Source organism: Lathyrus oleraceus, chromosome 5 (assembly GCF_024323335.1).
Source record: "Lathyrus oleraceus cultivar Zhongwan6 chromosome 5, CAAS_Psat_ZW6_1.0, whole genome shotgun sequence".
Classification (NCBI taxonomy): domain Eukaryota; kingdom Viridiplantae; phylum Streptophyta; class Magnoliopsida; order Fabales; family Fabaceae; genus Lathyrus; species Lathyrus oleraceus.
This window is the reverse complement of record NC_066583.1, coordinates 228,547,948-228,564,864: the sequence shown is the minus strand read 5'-3', so window position 1 is coordinate 228,564,864 and position 16,917 is coordinate 228,547,948. Positions and strand designations below refer to the sequence as shown.

Below are 16,917 nucleotides of genomic sequence, written 5' to 3'. Positions count from 1 at the left end.
CTCGATTCTCAAGTGTGTAAAGTAGGTGAGCAATTAAACAAGACTTGAGTAAACTTATGTGTGCGCACACATCACCAAAGGGAGATTTTGCTATTTACAAATCGACCATTTTTTGTAGTGTTTAAGATTGTCTCCGTTGAATATTTTTTCATCACAAGTTCAAACTCAATACAGTATAAACTTTCCAATGTTGGTACATATTCATCTTGTTTGAAAGAATAAAATTTTATTTTAATGAGTAAAAACACATTAGAAACACAACATCCACTTTGGTCAGCAAAGATAAAAGAAATGCTTCTTGTCAAAAGAGATAATATCAAACTTTTGAAAAGGAAATTGACATGAAAAGAATATTTTGGATTCTAGTATTATATGTAATGAAGATGTAGCACTCACTCACATATTCATAGGTGTGGTGTTGTGTGGTATACGTCTGTTTGGTGAAACTTATCGGTTATCAACAATGTAATGGATAATTAATGTAGAGGCCAATCAAAAGCATATTTTACACTAGACAAGTTATCATTCTAGTAACCACCACTTTCTGTCGTTTCCTTATTGATAGCAAAGTAACTAATATTTGCCCCAACAAGTTACCACTGTCATTTTTGCAAAATCTAACCGTCCATGTCAGTGTCTTGATATAGCTAACCATGCTCTATAATACAGTAGTACTACAGTACTTTGTTAAGTATAAATCCAATTTATTTTTAATTTGGAGTTTCACTCACAAGACACCGTTTGTAGTATCTTCTGTTTTTGATAGAGAGTGATGACTAAGAAAGCATCTCCAAAGCAAGATAATGAGTACTACTAATAATTAGCTACAAAAGTAGACAAAGAAAAAATCGGTACTACATGTAAATAAATAAAATAATAAAACGAATAAAGACAGAGAAAAAGAGACTAAAGTTTTTGATGTCACATAATAATATTTTGTTCAATAATAACATCATTGTTCCATTTTTTTCTTGAAAATTTATATCAATAGAAAAAAGAGAGACCTACAACCTTTGTAGCAGACCCCACTTATAATTATTACATTACACCTCCCTTTTCTTCCTCCAACTCATAGATCTACACCTCCTTGCTTTCTGTTTCTTTCACATTTATATCATTCTTCTTTTCTATACCATATTCATATATCTATATTTCTTACATGATTAATCATTTCACCGACACAATAATAATTAAACAACATTTTTTAAAAAATATAATAATTATTTCACAAAAGCAAAAAACAAGAAAAATGAGAGAAGGTTCTTTTTTTTTTATAATCTTTTTTGAAAATGAGAGGCATGTGATGTGATGCAAATTGCAAATCAAGCGGAATCCTCGGGTAGTTCGTTATTGAGAGGATTTTCCTTTTTTACCCCTGACTGAATTCCGTAATAACGAACGTACCACTTTACGAATTTTCTCAAACCCGTTGAAAGATCCGTTGTTGGTTTGTACCCGAAATCTGTGTAAGCTAATGTCACATTCGCGTGCGTATACGGAACGTCGCCGTTTCGTGGCATCTTGAGGATGTGTTTCTTCGCCTTCGTGCTCAGCAAGTTTTCTAGAATCGTTACAAGTTTCCCCACCGGCACCGGCGATGTGTTGCCGAGATTGTAGATTCTTAATTGCGCCGGTGCCTTCTTCTTTCCGCCGCTTCCGGTGCTTTTCTCCGCTGTGTCCAAAGCTCCTACGCAGCCTTTCACGATATCGTCGATGTAGGTGAAATCACGCGCGACTTCCTTCCCTTCCTGCGTCTGGTAAACATCGATGGTTTTTCCATGAAGAATATCTTTGGTGAAGAAGAAATACGCCATGTCTGGTCTTCCCCAAGGACCGTACACCGTGAAGAAACGGAGTCCGGTGAGGGAGAGACCGTAGATGTGATTATAAGTATGAGCGATTTCCTCGCCGGCTTTTTTAGTTGCGGCGTAGAGACTCGCCGGTTGATCTGTCCGGTGAAGTTCTGAGAATGGATTCTCCGTGTTGAGACCGTAAACTGAGCTTGATGAAGCCCAGACGATCGCCGGTTGAGGATTGGCTGCTTTGGAAACTTCTAGAAGATTGACGAAACCAGCAATGTTGGATTTGATGTAGGATTGTGGATTTTGCATGGCGTAACGAACACCGGCTTGTGCAGCGAGATGAAGGATGTGAGTAATCGGAACTACATCGAAGAGTTTGGTTAACAACGGCGCGTCGTTTAGGTCACCTTCAACAATGAAGATTTGATGCTGAGTTAATAAAGCTTGTCTCGCGCGCTTCAACGACGGGTCGTAATAGGTGTTGAAATTATCTAAACCTAAAACTCCGTCACCTCGTTTTTTAAGAGCGAGTGAACAGTGAGAACCGACGAAACCGGCTGCACCGGTTACAAGTACTGTGAAACCATTAGGACGGCGCGGTGTAGCGGAGTGACGGACTTGGCGTTCCCATGCACCGCCGCCGCCGAATGCGGAGGTGAGAAAGTGGGAATGAGTGTGGAAGTGGTGGTTGGTGGAGTCGGAGAGTGGAGGGTAATTGAAAGTGAAGAAGAAAACGAGGACGAGTGCTATCAAGAGTGTGGCTCGGAAGAGAAGTTTGGAAGATGCGTTAAGGAGTTTTGTGCTGTTAACTTTTCTGATGTAGCTATTGTAACGTTCTAGCTTTACGGTTTTGCTTGTGTCTGGTGGAGAAGCCATTTTGCTGTATAGGCAAAAAAGCTGCAAAAATGGAATAGGATTGATTTCGATTTGGGGTTTGTGATTAAAGAAAGAAATAGGTGATGATGGGTGTCAGTGTTTATTGCGTTGGAGTGAGGAAATTGTATTGTTTTTTATGATAAGGAAAAAAGGGTTACCTCTAAATGTGTGAGAGCTTGATTTGAGGTTGAGCCCTGAAGTTTGAAGGTGTGAGAGGATTATTAATATAAAGGGAAGGAGAGAGGAAAGAGAGAGTGGGATGGGTTGGTGTTGGTTGGAGACCACTTTCTTTTTCTACTTAACCCTTCACACCATCATAAACACTCATGGAAAGTGCTAGTAGTAATAGTAATAATGATATTTAAGTAATGTTAACTTAGCTTAAATTAATTTCTCTTTTCCTATTTTGACTTAATCATACTCCATTTATTTATTTTTTCTCCAATATAGTTGGGTATTTTTATTTGAGATAAAATGAAAGTATAATCCATTTGGATAAATTTAATTCTCATGGATATTATAAGCATTTTGTTTTAATTTTAAATAAATTATTTTTTTTAATATCAAAAAACTAAGCTCATTTTCTATAAATTAAAAATAAATAAATTATAACATCAAATAACATAAACTTACCTTTTTTGAATCAATAATACATTAATTTATCCAAAAATAAAATTTATACTTTAAATGATCGAGTCTCAATTAATCAAACAAGTAAACATTATTTACTACGGAAAATCCTAAATTATTTCACCTCTATAATCTAATGTGTCTGTAAATTTGCCTCATATACTTGTATTATTTACATTGTTTCCGTAACTCATATCTTTCCTATATTTTCATGTTTCATAAATCGTTATTATTTACATGGTTTCTGTAACTTATGTTATCCCTACATTTCTATGTTTTATAAATCGTTTCTGCCACGATTGATTGGGCATTTTAGTTTTCCACCTTTTCCCTTGCTATTCATAATGATCCATTGATGTTTTTCTTTCTATTCCTTTGATAAATGTGAAACTTGGAGTCATTCTAGTATCCAATTTCATATGTGTTTCAACGACAATCATTGTTGATCAAATCAAACATGTGTAATCTCTCTTTTGTTGCAAGTCGATCAATAAATTTTGATCGTGCCATATTATCATAAAGTACCTTTCTCCACTACACCATCCCATAAGTCTCTTTGAGGGAGTAGTACATCTTCTTTGTTGAAAACTTTACATTCATTTGGATATTATTCCACCCTTGTATATGTTGAACCACACTCCTTTGATTGAGAATTATTTTCAGGTATCCGTGAGTAGAGTTATTTTTCGCTTGAACCGTCATAAAGTTATCGTTCTTGATATAGTAGCTATGAACCCATTTGATGGTTAACCTTTTGCCACTAAAATTTTAAAGTAGCTTTACCGAGTTGGCTTTGCTCATGCTCACTCAGCTAATAAAATCAAGCTGGTACCGCCTCGTGCTTTAGGAGAGCAAGACTTGTTTTCAAATAATAGGCGATGTTCTTGTGATCTCACTCCCTCCGAACCATATAAATGATCATAACTTATATTATTAAAGATTAAAATATTTAAAATCATAAAATTGTAAAAATAATTCTATTTCAAAAGTAATTTTATAAAAAAAATTCAAATTGCAATATCCAAAAATAATTATAATAAAATAATAAATATACTTAAAATAATATTTTAAAAATCTAAAATTATTTTTAAATAAAAATATATAATACTATGAAAATCATTTAAGAAAGTTGAAACAAACTAGTCCTATTTATTTTAATTTTAATTTTACCTCTCTAATTGATAACATAATACTATTTGGATGTGAAATCCAATTCCAATTTTTTTAATAAAACATTCATCAATAAAATGTAAAATTACTCTCTTTTTCCGCATAAATTACTCTTTTGAAAATTAGTGATTTTATATTTTTTTCAAATTATCAATATTCCATAAGAAAAAAGAATATACATTATAAAATATTTATTTTACACTCTCAAACAATTATAGAGAAATATCTTATCAAATCACATGTATAAATACTGATATGATACAATAGAATATTATAATTCTATTGAATGATGATATAAAATTAATTTACATTGACAGTACAATGCCTTTAAATTTCTATTATATTATCAAATAAAATTTTACATTATTAATAAATATAATACTATTAATAAATATAATAAATCTTTAAAAATTCGAGAAGAAGAAGAAATTAAAAAACAAGGGACACCTAACACCTGTAATTAAAAATAGGAAAATACTAAGATAGAAAAAAAACATAAAAATACTAGGGGCACAAGTTGTAAATATTAAATGCAAAATATTAGTACTTATTAAATTCTGATTTGACTATTTTAAATTTTTAAAGTTTAGTTTTTTCAATATTTAATATCTACCTTATTATTTAAACTTTTTAACTTATACTTTAAAAAAATACAAGTTATCTTTAAAATTAATAAAGTAACACTAAAATCAAATTTTAGTCAAAATAAGAAGAAAAAAAAACGTAGAGTAGAATTTAAGCCTAAATTATCTTAGCATAACTGTTCTATATGATAGTACTATATAGTAATATAATATACGTAATAATATTATTACAGTGATATTATAATCCTTTTTTGTATTGTTGTATTAAGTACTATAGTGCGTGGGCCTTGCCAATTCCAGCTATGAATGAAGAAATACTTGCACTTGCACTTGTACCATGTGCTTTTCACGTGCCAATATGTCAACCCTATGGTCTAATTAAATTCACAAATAAAATACACTGCCATTCATTAACTTTGTTGGCAATATAACAAACACTAACAAAGTAAATTCTTCAATTCTTCTTGCACTTTTCATTTTTTAAGACTATATAGTACTAGTACTACATGTTTTAATATGTTAAATTGTTTGTTATAAAAGCATTTTTGTAATTGGTTTGGCTAGTTTGGCCAATGACCAAACCCAAAGAAGAAGAATTTAATGCCATGTGGATCAACATGAGATTTAACTTAGAACAACTTACAAGTCAAAGTGTTCAAATTCTAAACAATTTTCAACCTATTATCGACCAAGATAATTCTTTAATTAGATTTTTTTTCTTCTCAAGATTTATGCGAATGTGACAAATGCCCACCGACAATGTTTAAGAATTCGATCCTTTTCACATTTATTATTATTAGCATCTTTTATATATATATAAACATTTTTCCAGTCATCACGTTGAATAATGCAATACTGGTGTATGCAATAATCGAAACAAGAGCCAAAGTTTGATATATAAATAAAAAAAATTAGTTGGTTAATTGTCTTAATCTTAATTAGGAAACTTGGTTAATTAATTTATGTTGTTATATAGTAGGATCAGTGTTATTATTCGGACCCAGAAATTGATGTACAAATGGATGAGAGTTGTCTCTCAAGTCGGTTGTCTAAATCATCAATTTTGGACCGATTCTAAAACTGAGTAATACTAGTATCAATTTTCTAGTACAACTTGTTTCTTCATTTCTATACCAAAGTTTTAATTATTCTTGTACTTTTGTTACAAAATCAATATGATCTAGTGATATATATATAACAATTTGCATCCCAAACATCTTTTTCATTATTGTTCTACCCAAAATTTACTCTTCCATTAACTCAGAATTGCATTGGATTCTCATTCCATGCATGAGGTTGTCATAAGCCATGTCTAATAAATTATCCATTATGTATTAGCCCCACTTGTATTTAATAGATTCATCGTATTTATATAGTATTATTTCAATAAAAACGTCACTCTATTTATATAGCTTTGCGGTATTTATTTTTTAGAGTTATAGAAAAATTTGTAAAAAAAACATGGATGGTAACTTTTATCCTTTACAACTAGATTTTATTCTAGTCTTATAGAAATAACTAGACATAACGCGTTGGAAGAAATGGAAGAAATGTAACAAGTACGTCTTAGATGTTTTATTGACTCATAGTGATAGTAAAATTGTTTGATTCATTGGCCATTCATCATGTCTGTTTTGTTTTGTCTACACTTTAATGCAAGACAAATTAAGAATTTAAGCTCATACCCTTTAATGTATTTTATTTTTCTTTTGCGAATTTTTACGAACACGGTACATTAACATAAATTTTATATTTTTAGACTTAAAATACGCAGTGTCCACAAACCTGCTTCATCTCTCATTCATTTTTAATGTGAGATGGATTAAGATTTTAGATCCACTCATGGCTATATCCGATATGTTTCCGTTATGTTTTCTTTTCAGACTTTTGCAGATTTAAATATTTGCCACCTTACTTCTCATTAACTACCTTAGACAAAAGCTTTTAAGTGCTTAATTAAAGAAACAGTTTAAGTGCTTAATATAGAAACAGTTAAGGAAAAAAAATTAAAAATGAAAAGAATAAACGCGTTAAATATTGTAAGAATTGTCTAGTCTTTCACATATGATTTTATTTGACTTCACTTGCCTTCTTGTCTGTAACCGACCTCACACACACGCTAATTTATGAAACCATGAGGCAACAACATATGCTACAATCACATTATATGTCAGTGTACGTTATTCGATTAAAGGATTCTTTTAACTATTTAGATCTCTTATATGTAATATGTCGATTGATCATTCAAGTAGAAACAGAACCCTGTATTTTGTTCAACAGTAAACTGGTACTATGCTAGTATGATGTTAATAGGGTGCCAATTTCATTTCATCTATTAGTTCATAATGTTTATTCAAACTCTTCCAACATTATTGAATGTTAATGAATGTCAGATTCAATACATCGTGTATATATATAGAAGATTAAAACATATCTAAGAACTACCAAATATGCTATTTTCACTCATTCATATAAATGTTAATGAATGTTATATTGGAATTATTTTGGTTTGCAAAATTAATTTGATTTTGTTTTCCACTACTTTAAAGTGATTTAATTAATTGTCGTATAGTTAATTAATTATTTTATATGATTTTAATTATTAGAGAATGATAAAGTGTGAACTATTGAAAAAATTGAGAATTATTTTTTGTGAATGATGATTTTGTTAGGGTGTTATTATGACTTTTCTTCGATGTGTGGTGTTTTGGTTATTGTTTTAAGGTGTGAGTAAATTTAATTAATATTTACAAAATTAATTAATTGTTGATAGTAATTATTAGAGTTTTGTCAATGCATTTGTTTAGGGTTAAAGAGGGATTTTTTACCGAGATAACCTAGTTTTTCAAGGAAATTCCCAAAATATCCCTGGTTTTAAAAAATTTCCAAAATACCCCTTTTAGGAGGAGTCTCCAATTGAATTGGCGACTCCTCTTAAAACTTGAATGGAGGCACCAATTGGATTGGCTAGGGCAGATGCCCTAGCCAATTCAATTGGCGCCTATGTGTAGGTTTTAAGAGGAGTCTCCAATTCAATTGGCGACTCCTTCATAAAAGCCTCAAATGACAAAACCTCCAACATGAAAGTTGTATATCTTTTCAAGAAAATGAATTTGGATATAAATTTTGCATCATTTGGATTTTTTATGAGAAATTTATGGGCACTTGAAGTTGGACTTTTTCACATTTCAACTGTTATCTGACCTATAATGTTTTGTATTATCACATGTGTTTCTTTTAGAATTATGAAATTTTGTCCAACATAACAATTGAATTAGACATCTCAAACTTTCCAATTCACTTGGTCCCACCTCAAAATCATAAAAAATGAAGGAGTTAGATCCTTGGGAAGTTGACCCAAAATTAGGGTTTTAGTCAAAACATGTTGTAACACCTCAAAATTTGCCCTCCTCTCTTGGGATTAGCTTAGCATGTTGCATTTTATTTTGTAGGCCATTAGGCATTGTATCTTTGCATATCATGTGAGAATAAGCAAGTCATCCTCCAAAGTCTTTCTCAGAAGATGGAGAGGTTAAGAGATGACAGCATGAGGGTCTCATAAATTGATCACTAGCCATCTGAGGGTTTGTGCTTCAATTAGGGTTTCTTGGTCCTTCAAGGAGTTTGAGCATTATCTTATTGGCAAGGGTACATCATCATCATCATGGTCTTGTCATCCTCAAAGGTTTCAGAATTCATGCTCAGATTCTTTGGGATTAGGGTTTTGACCTCTGGTCAACCCTAATCAGTTGCATTCTACCAGTCAGGGATTTTCAAGGAGATGAGGTCTTTATTGAGATGGAGATCATCATATGATTTTATTGAGCTTGTATAAGCTAGGGTTTCATTTTGGAGCCATTTCATCAAGTGGTTGAGGCTCAAAGTCATCTGAGTATGTTCAAGTCATCTGAGGAACCAGAAAGTCAACAGAAAGTCAACTAAGGGCTAGGAGGTGGAGAAATGAGTTTCAACATCTCATTCATGTTCAAAAGAGGTTTATTAATCATGTCAAATGCATATCTTGAAGAATTTGAGGTCATATCAAAACTTTCCAAAAATGGAAAGTGACCTATAATTGAAAGTTTCCAAAAATGGAAAGTTTTTGGTTCAAATTCAACTTGATCTTACATCATCAACGAAGCTTCAAATGAATTTTTGCCCAACATGAAAGTTGAAGATCATCTCTCTCCTATTTCCAAAAAGTCCAAGATCATGAGTTTATGATGAATGGTTGAGGAGATATGGTCAAATCATTGCCAAGTGTACATAAAACTTCAAATGGCCATAACTTTTGATTCATAACTCTAAATTTGGTGGTTCTTTTTGCAAAATGCTTGTCATGACATGAAGTTTCTAAAACATCCATCACATTGCATGAAATTTGAACATATGATCATTTGTGCATTCAAGTCAATTTTGGAGGGAAACTTGAAAATTTAAAATTGATGCATCATGGGAACAAATGACCATTGCTAATATGTGCATGGAGTGTTTTTAAGTGCATTTATTCATTGGTTTGGTACTGTTCACGTTTGGAATTACCATGCACCATAAAATTTCAATTTTTGTCACCACACCTTATCTTGCTTAACTTCAACTAAACCTTGATTAATTTTAATTAAAATAAGATTAGCAAATGGTATATATACTAAATCATAACAGAATTTCAGGAGGTTAATCACAATTCACCATTTCTAGATCTAGTTTTCATTTCCCTCCAAAATTATCTCCCAATCTTAATTCAAAATTTTCTCACATAAACCTTGAATCTTCTTCCATATTCTGGTTCTCTAGTGTTGATTTAGCATAGATCAAGCCTTGGATCATCAAGTTTGGACCAGAACTGTGCATGTGAAGCTCAAGAACTCAAAAATGGCAAATGCGAATTGAGCTAGATCTACACGTTTCCAAGCCTCAATTTCATCATCAAACTTCATAACAAGTGATTTGGAGTGGATTTGCATGCTTGCTTGGCCTGGAATCTGCAGAATTCAAGAACTGATCTTCAAGAGGTCACATTTTCGATCACCTTAATTCTCTGTTTTATGTGTATAATATTGTAGAACATTTGATGCTGATCAATCTGACATAAATTTCGTGCGATTTGGATAAGAATTGAGAGAGATATGCTTGATTGAAGTTTTGAATGTCAAACTTTATTTGCTTCGATTTGCATGAATCATGTTGAATTAGGATGAATTGATGCTTGATCTATAATCACCATTGGAAGAGCTTCATGATGATATAATTTTTGTGAAATTCTGGAAGATTCTGGAAAATCTGGAAAAAATATTTTTGAACGTGTACTGTTCATCTTCATCTTCGTGAGGAAGATGAAGATCTTCATCGTAGCGTCCGCTTTGTGTCGGTTGATTTCCGTCGCTAGTAGATGCGCTAGGGTTTTTGCCAAAACGGCAGCGTATTGGCCTGGCGCGCGCTTCTTTCAAATTCGGACCAAGCTCGATTCCTAGCGAAAGCAATATTTCAAATGCTTTCTCATTTTAGCCTTTTCCCTCCAATTTCCATGTTATGTTCATTTTCACTTCAAATTTTGTATGCCAACTTCAAAAATCCATAACAAATTGAAAAATGCTCCAAAAAATCCCTGGTTTTTTGCTACTTGTTCATTAAGATATCCTCTATTTTTTTATGTTAAATTATGAAGTTGTGCTTGGCTGGATTTTGAAATGTGTTAGAATATGTGAACATGTGTACATTTGTGACCTTGCTCCATTCATCTTATCATGAAATGCTTGATTTTAATCCAATGGACATGAAATTTTGTACGATTGTTCTTAACATGTTAATGGATGTTTTGGTTTTGGTTTGACATTTTTTCCATGTGTCATTTCTGTTTTATGTACATGTTAGCATGGTGTGACAATTTGTGTCACACAATTGGTTGATCAACTTGTGCAATTTAATTTCTACATCAAATGATCTTTGTTGATTCTGATTTTTTGTATGATGATCATGTTGGATGTGTTGAATACTCATGAATTTTTCCAGAATTATTTGAATCATTTCTGTTTTGATTTGGATTTTTCATTCTCAATGTCCATTTGTGAGCTTTGAAATTGTCTTTGACTTCACTTGCACGTGAAATGCCTTTGCTTGATGATTTTGTTTTGGTACTTTTTAGGACATGTTAATATGTGTTTGAAGTTGCATTGTGTTGAATTTCAGCTCCTGTTTTGAATTTTTTCTTCATCTTTGACCCTAGGCTTTGACCTAGTGGTTTGTACTTACATGTGAGCTTTGAATTTCAGGACCAAGCATCTAATCTCCATGGTTGATGTTGCTTCACCATTTGAATGTTGATATTTGTTATTGTTGGCTAACATTTGTTTGTTTTGTAGGCTTTGATGATAATTCACTTGAGTGTTTGCCTTATGGCTTACTCATTGTGCATATTGGATTGTCTGTTTGTTGTTGACTGTTGTCTGTTTGTCTGAGTGTTGTACTGATTTGTTTAGTTGTTTACACAGGTACCTAAGTTGCTTTAAGTTCATTTGAACTTTGCTTTGCTTTGCTTGTGGTTGGCATACCACTTAGGTAACTTCCTACTCTTCATGTAGTCTGGAAGACCTGTCATGTTACTTTGGCAGGCACCTGTCTGAAGCCCTCCTTAAGAGGCAATGTTTGTGCTTGTTTAATTTTGTGCCTTGTACATTCAAAGACCTCCTAAGTGAAGAGGCATTGGCAGATAAAAGGGGTGTGCAATCCACCCCCTGCTACTCAGTTATGTCATTCATCTTGCTCACACCCCGTGTTGATGCACTTTGAATAAAAGCCCAAAATCTTGTTGTGTCAAGTCATGTGGAATAGAGTCCCACATTCTGGACTCCCACACTTTCATTGTCTGAAGCTCTCCCAGGCCAGGGATAAGAGCTATGAGGTCTTACCCTCATCTACCATTTCATCTGCTTCACCCTAACTCTCAATGTTAGGGTTAAGAGCAAACAACTACCCATTCCAGTATTTGGCTTGTTTGTCAAGGTCGATATGACCCCTTGACTAAAGCCCAACCTTGCTTTAGCCCCCTTGGTTGTGTATAGTGTGTGCTATTTGCTTTTGATGTTTATCTGCTTAGCTTCTCATCTCCTTTCTGTAGGAGTCGTATGATCAACTTTTGAGGAAGTTGACGTACGTAGAGATAGACTTGAGTTGACTCACTGCCTGTGTGAGTCAAACTCTTGTTAGAAACCTCAACCTAGGACTATTGTGGATTACATGATAACTATTAGGCTCGAGTCAGTCTCCCTTTTAGTTTGTCGTTTCCCAGTCTCTGGTTAGGATAGAAATTTCTCCCCTGTTAAGGGGAACTACGTTGCCCTGATCCTCATACCAGATGAGGTACGTAGGCAGGAGATCGTACGAGATCTCTCCGGGCACCCTTTTTCTTTTTTTGGTGTGTGTTTGTTTGTTTGGAGTCTGATGTAAGCCCAGCGATTGGCATTCGGTTTCCGGTGTGTGGTTGTTTGCTTGGAGTCTGACATAAGTCCAGCGATTGGCAGTCGATTTCCTGTTTGTGTTTGTGTGCTTGGAGTCTGATGTAAGTCCATCGATTGGCATTCGGTTTCCTTGTTTGTGTTTGTTGCTTGGAGTCTGACGTAAGTCCAGCGATTGGCAGTCGGTTTCCTGTGTTTGTTTGTGTGTTCGGAGTCTGATGTAAGTCCAGCGATTGGCATTCGGTTTCCTTGTTTGTGTTTGTTGTTTGGAGTCGGACGTAAGACCAGCCATTGTCAGTCTGTTTCCATTTGCGTGTTTGCTTTAACGTCTCAGCGTTTGTGCGTGTGTTTTGTTTCGGCGTGCGTTAGCCGAACTACGGTAGCTCTGATTCTCATTCCAGATGAGATACGTAGGCATAGGATGTGATATCCTAGCGAGCCCGTTCCCCTATACCCGAACTACGTTGACTCTGATGTTTGTTTCTGACAAACTACGTAGGCCCAAGATGCGACATCCTGCCGAGTCACCTTCCTCCGTCTTCCTTCGCCTGTGTGCTTATTCCAGTGTGTGTGCATTCTTTGAGCAGTTTTTTATCAGCAACCTTATTCTATCCTTTCTGAGCATGGATCTCGTCGAGTACGACGGACGTGAGAGGTGCTAATACCTTCCCCTTGCGTAACCGACTCCCGATCCTTGTAATCTCCGGTCGTAAGACCATTTCCTTTCCAGGTTTACTTCGAGCGTTTCCTTTCCCTCTTTTGGGATAAATAACGCACGGTGGCGGCTCTGTTTGTTTTGCTTTTTCCCGCCGGTTGTTTTTCGCGGATGCGATAGCTGGCGACTCCACTGGGGACTCTAACAGAAGTTGACCTCTTGCTGGTCCATCTTCCCTAAGCGAGTCAATCCTAGCGCCCTCTAGGATAGTTTTGGTTGCTTTTATTGCTCTATTTATTGCATTTATGATTATTATACTGTGATTATTTGCATATGTGTTTGCATGCATCATATTATCATTATGCTGGATTCTGTACAGGTTGGTTCCTTTGATTTGGGGTGGGTGTTCTGAGTGGGGCTAAAACCCAGGCCCGAGTATACACCTAGGATTAGCGTGGTCTCATGTTGCCTCTCATGTTAGGTCAACATGTTTTGGGCAACGTGACATACCACAAGTCAGGCGAGGTTCATTTGAGGGAGCTCTTCCTTTGTGGAGTATCCACTTTGGTTGAGTTACCTCATCTGAGCTGTTGACTTCGGTGACCGTTCTTTCCCGGATCTTTGGTTTAGATGATCTTAAGAGAGCTGCAGCGGCACACCCGAAAGGGAAAACCCGTTGAGTATCTTTGCCCGATTGTCGAGACCATTATCCGCCTTAGGATGACCTGATTAGAATTTACCTGTGAGGGGAGGGTTGATTCTTACATATGCATGTTCTGATGGTGACTTTGATGGTGACTAATGGTTCAGTCGTTGATCAGAGTTCTATTTATAAGTCAGATTTATGGATTTATTTCCGAGACGCCGGAGTTCTGTCCGTGATATTTATCGGTGGGATCCGTTTATTTCAGGATTCCCTGGGTTGATTCAGATAGTGTGGTGGTTATCATTTCAGTGGGTTTCTGATGATGATAGTGATGTATCCTTCAGTTCCGTTTATTTCGGAACTCCTGAGTTGGATTTATGGTTACTCAGTTCCTCATATGGTTGTGATCAGTTCAGAGACCGTGAATCAGTGCAGTTGATGTTCAGATGACTTGGAGGATGGCACTATGCATTGCATTCATGCATCAACATCATTTCATTTTGCATTTATCCGCATCTAACTCATGTTTATCCATATGCAGGACACATTCTTTATTGAGATCCTGGTTGAGAGACTTCTTTGTTCCAGATATGAGGACTGGCTTGAAAGATGATGTTGTCTACAGTTTCTTTGACCCAGAGATTGACGTGCTGAGAGATATGATAACATTGATTACACCTGACCGTGTGGGGATGTTCCGTGAGACTTATGGTGGTATTCTGAAGTTGGTTTTCAGGCTTACAGACAGTGATAGGAGCGCCATCCATACTCTTCTCCAGTTTTATGACCCGGGTTTGAGATGCTTTGTTTTCCCGGATTACTTGTTGGGGCCTTTAATAGAAGATTATGCCAGCATCCTGGGGATTCAGATCAGAGACCAGGTTCCATTCTGCGTCACTAAGGGAGAACCTGATATTGCTGAGATTTCTCGTGCTCTTTATTTGAGCCCGGAGGTGACCAAGGGGGGTTTGAAGGAGAAGGGAAAGTGGCCTGGTTTTCATCTGAGTTTCTTGGAGGCTAAAGCCAAGGAGCATGCTGTTTTGGGTGATTGGAGGACCGTTTGTGCTTTAATTGCTGTGAGCATCTATGGGATCATCATGTTCCCTAATCAGAAGAACTTTGTGGACATTAATGCCATCCGATTGTTTATGCAGAGGAATCCCATTCCTACCCTGGTTGGGGATGTCTATTACTCAGTCCATAATCGGAACGAGAAGCGACGTGGGGGATTGATCAGATGTTGTGCTCAGCTGTTATACAAATGGTTTATGGGGTATTTGCCTTCCAGAGGTGCCTTCGTCTTTCTTGATCCTACTGTCAAGTGGTCATTCAGGCTGATGGGTTTGCGAGCCAAGGACATAGCTTGGACTCACAATGGTATGGCTGGACAAGATTTCATTTACAGTTGTGGAAGTCTTCCCAATGTGCCTCTTATAGGAGTTCAAGGTTGCATTAATTACAACCCGGTGCTTCTTAGGAGACAAATGGGATTTGCTGTGGAGGGTCCTCCTCTCGGGCGAGAGATTCCGGAGTCTTTCTACTTCCCAATTGAGGGTAATCAGCCAAGGTTGAGGCAAGTGTCTGATGAGTGGCATGACATTCAGAGGAAAGGCAAGGTTCCTTTTGGTAAGGTTAATAACAGGTCTTTTCCTTCGTTTGATGATTGGCTTAGGAAGAGGATTGAGCTCACACATCTACCATTTCCTGGGGGTGATCCTTGGTGTCCTATGATTGAGGGGCCATGTTCTTCTGTCAGCATGGAAGAGTTCCTTGAGATGAAGAAAGCCAGAGATCAGCTGCAAGCAGAGAAGACTGAGTTGGAGAGGAGTGTTGCTAGGATTCAGATGGCTAACCAGGAAATCAAAGGGAGAATAGAAGACCAGGATAAGAGACATGCTCTTGTGGTGAAGCGCTTTGAGATAGACACCGCTTACTATGGCAAGGTTAGCCAAGCTTTGGAGTCATCCACGAAGGAGCACGACATTACCAAGGAAAGGTTGGCTAGAGCTTCGAAGGTTATTGAAGATGAGAAGAGGAGACAAATCCTTGTGAGGGATCAGAGGGAAGACAGAGTCAGAACCCTTATCGCTGAGTGGGAGGCAAAGCTGAAGATTAAGGAAGCAGAGAACGTGAAGATCATTGCTGAGAGAGAATATTATATTGCCGAGAGAGATCATTATCTTGCCGAGAGGGATTATTACTTCCGACAGATGAAGATTTACCAGAAGGAGGTGGGGAGATTGTAGCAGGAGAACGCTGAGCTCAGGTTCGCCGCGAAGTTTACTAGGATGGTTGATGATGTAGGGCCTTCTGTGGGACCTTCGTCAGTTTAGACCTCTCTTATTTGTGTTGGATTACCGTCAGGCCTGTTGACGGAATTCACTTGCTTGTATTTCCTTTCTGTTTCTGGAGAATTGTAATTTGATTTGTATCAGACTTGATGTATGACTCTCGCACATATTGTGCACTTTTGGTATACAGTGGTTATTTTCATTCAGTGATTAAACTTCAAAGCTTTATTTGCTTTTTTGTATGCACTCACATCGCACACACATGGTTGGGTAATATCTTTGCTAAATCATATATCTCTGCTTGGATTGGCAAAATCAGATGATTGATATCAGAATATTGCTGTCAAATTATTATCTGTCTCGATGAAACCAGGATCGAAAGACAGAGTGTTTCTCATATGGATAGACATTGCATTCATGCATGAATCATAATAACTTGTCTTCTATTTTGCAGGTGTCAGTTTCTAACGTGCTTGATTGTTTCAGGAATCATTGCTCGCGCACGTAGAATCATTCCTTTGCACGCAGCACGTCCACACAGATATCCTACTAGACGCAACACATCCAGGCTGATGGATCTACCCAACACAAATATTATCGAGCTGAAGGAGAAAATGAACGAACTGATCAATGTCATGCAAGGGTTTGCCGTGGGGCAGAAAGCACTTGCTGATAAAGTGGAGAAGCTCGAGCGGGCTTCAGCTGCCAACACTGGTATCAATTTAGAGGGTGTCTCCAACCATGGCCTTGGTGGTTCTAGGGATGGAGGAGATCTCGGAAAGAAGACAACTGTTGGCGTGGTGATCAACAAT

At 36.2% G+C, this 16,917-nt stretch overlaps 1 protein-coding gene across 1 annotated transcript; it reads right to left on the bottom strand.

The window, feature by feature from the left end:
- Window positions 1-901: 901 nt before the first annotated feature.
- On the bottom strand, window positions 902-2,989 carry LOC127083184 (UDP-glucuronate 4-epimerase 6). Its single transcript, XM_051023430.1, has 2 exons — window positions 2,837-2,989; window positions 902-2,699 (listed from the first exon to the last, which is right to left on the bottom strand). The coding sequence occupies exon 2, from the start codon at window positions 2,676-2,678 to the stop codon at window positions 1,323-1,325; it is 1,356 nt and encodes a 451-aa protein (XP_050879387.1). The 5' UTR covers window positions 2,679-2,699; window positions 2,837-2,989; the 3' UTR covers window positions 902-1,322.
- Between the last annotated feature and the right edge of the window lie 13,928 nt (window positions 2,990-16,917).

Coding starts and splice junctions, on each gene's coding strand:
- LOC127083184 (XM_051023430.1), bottom strand. CDS start 2,678: ATGGCTTCTCCACCAGACACAAGCAAAACCGTAAAGCTAGAACGTTAC.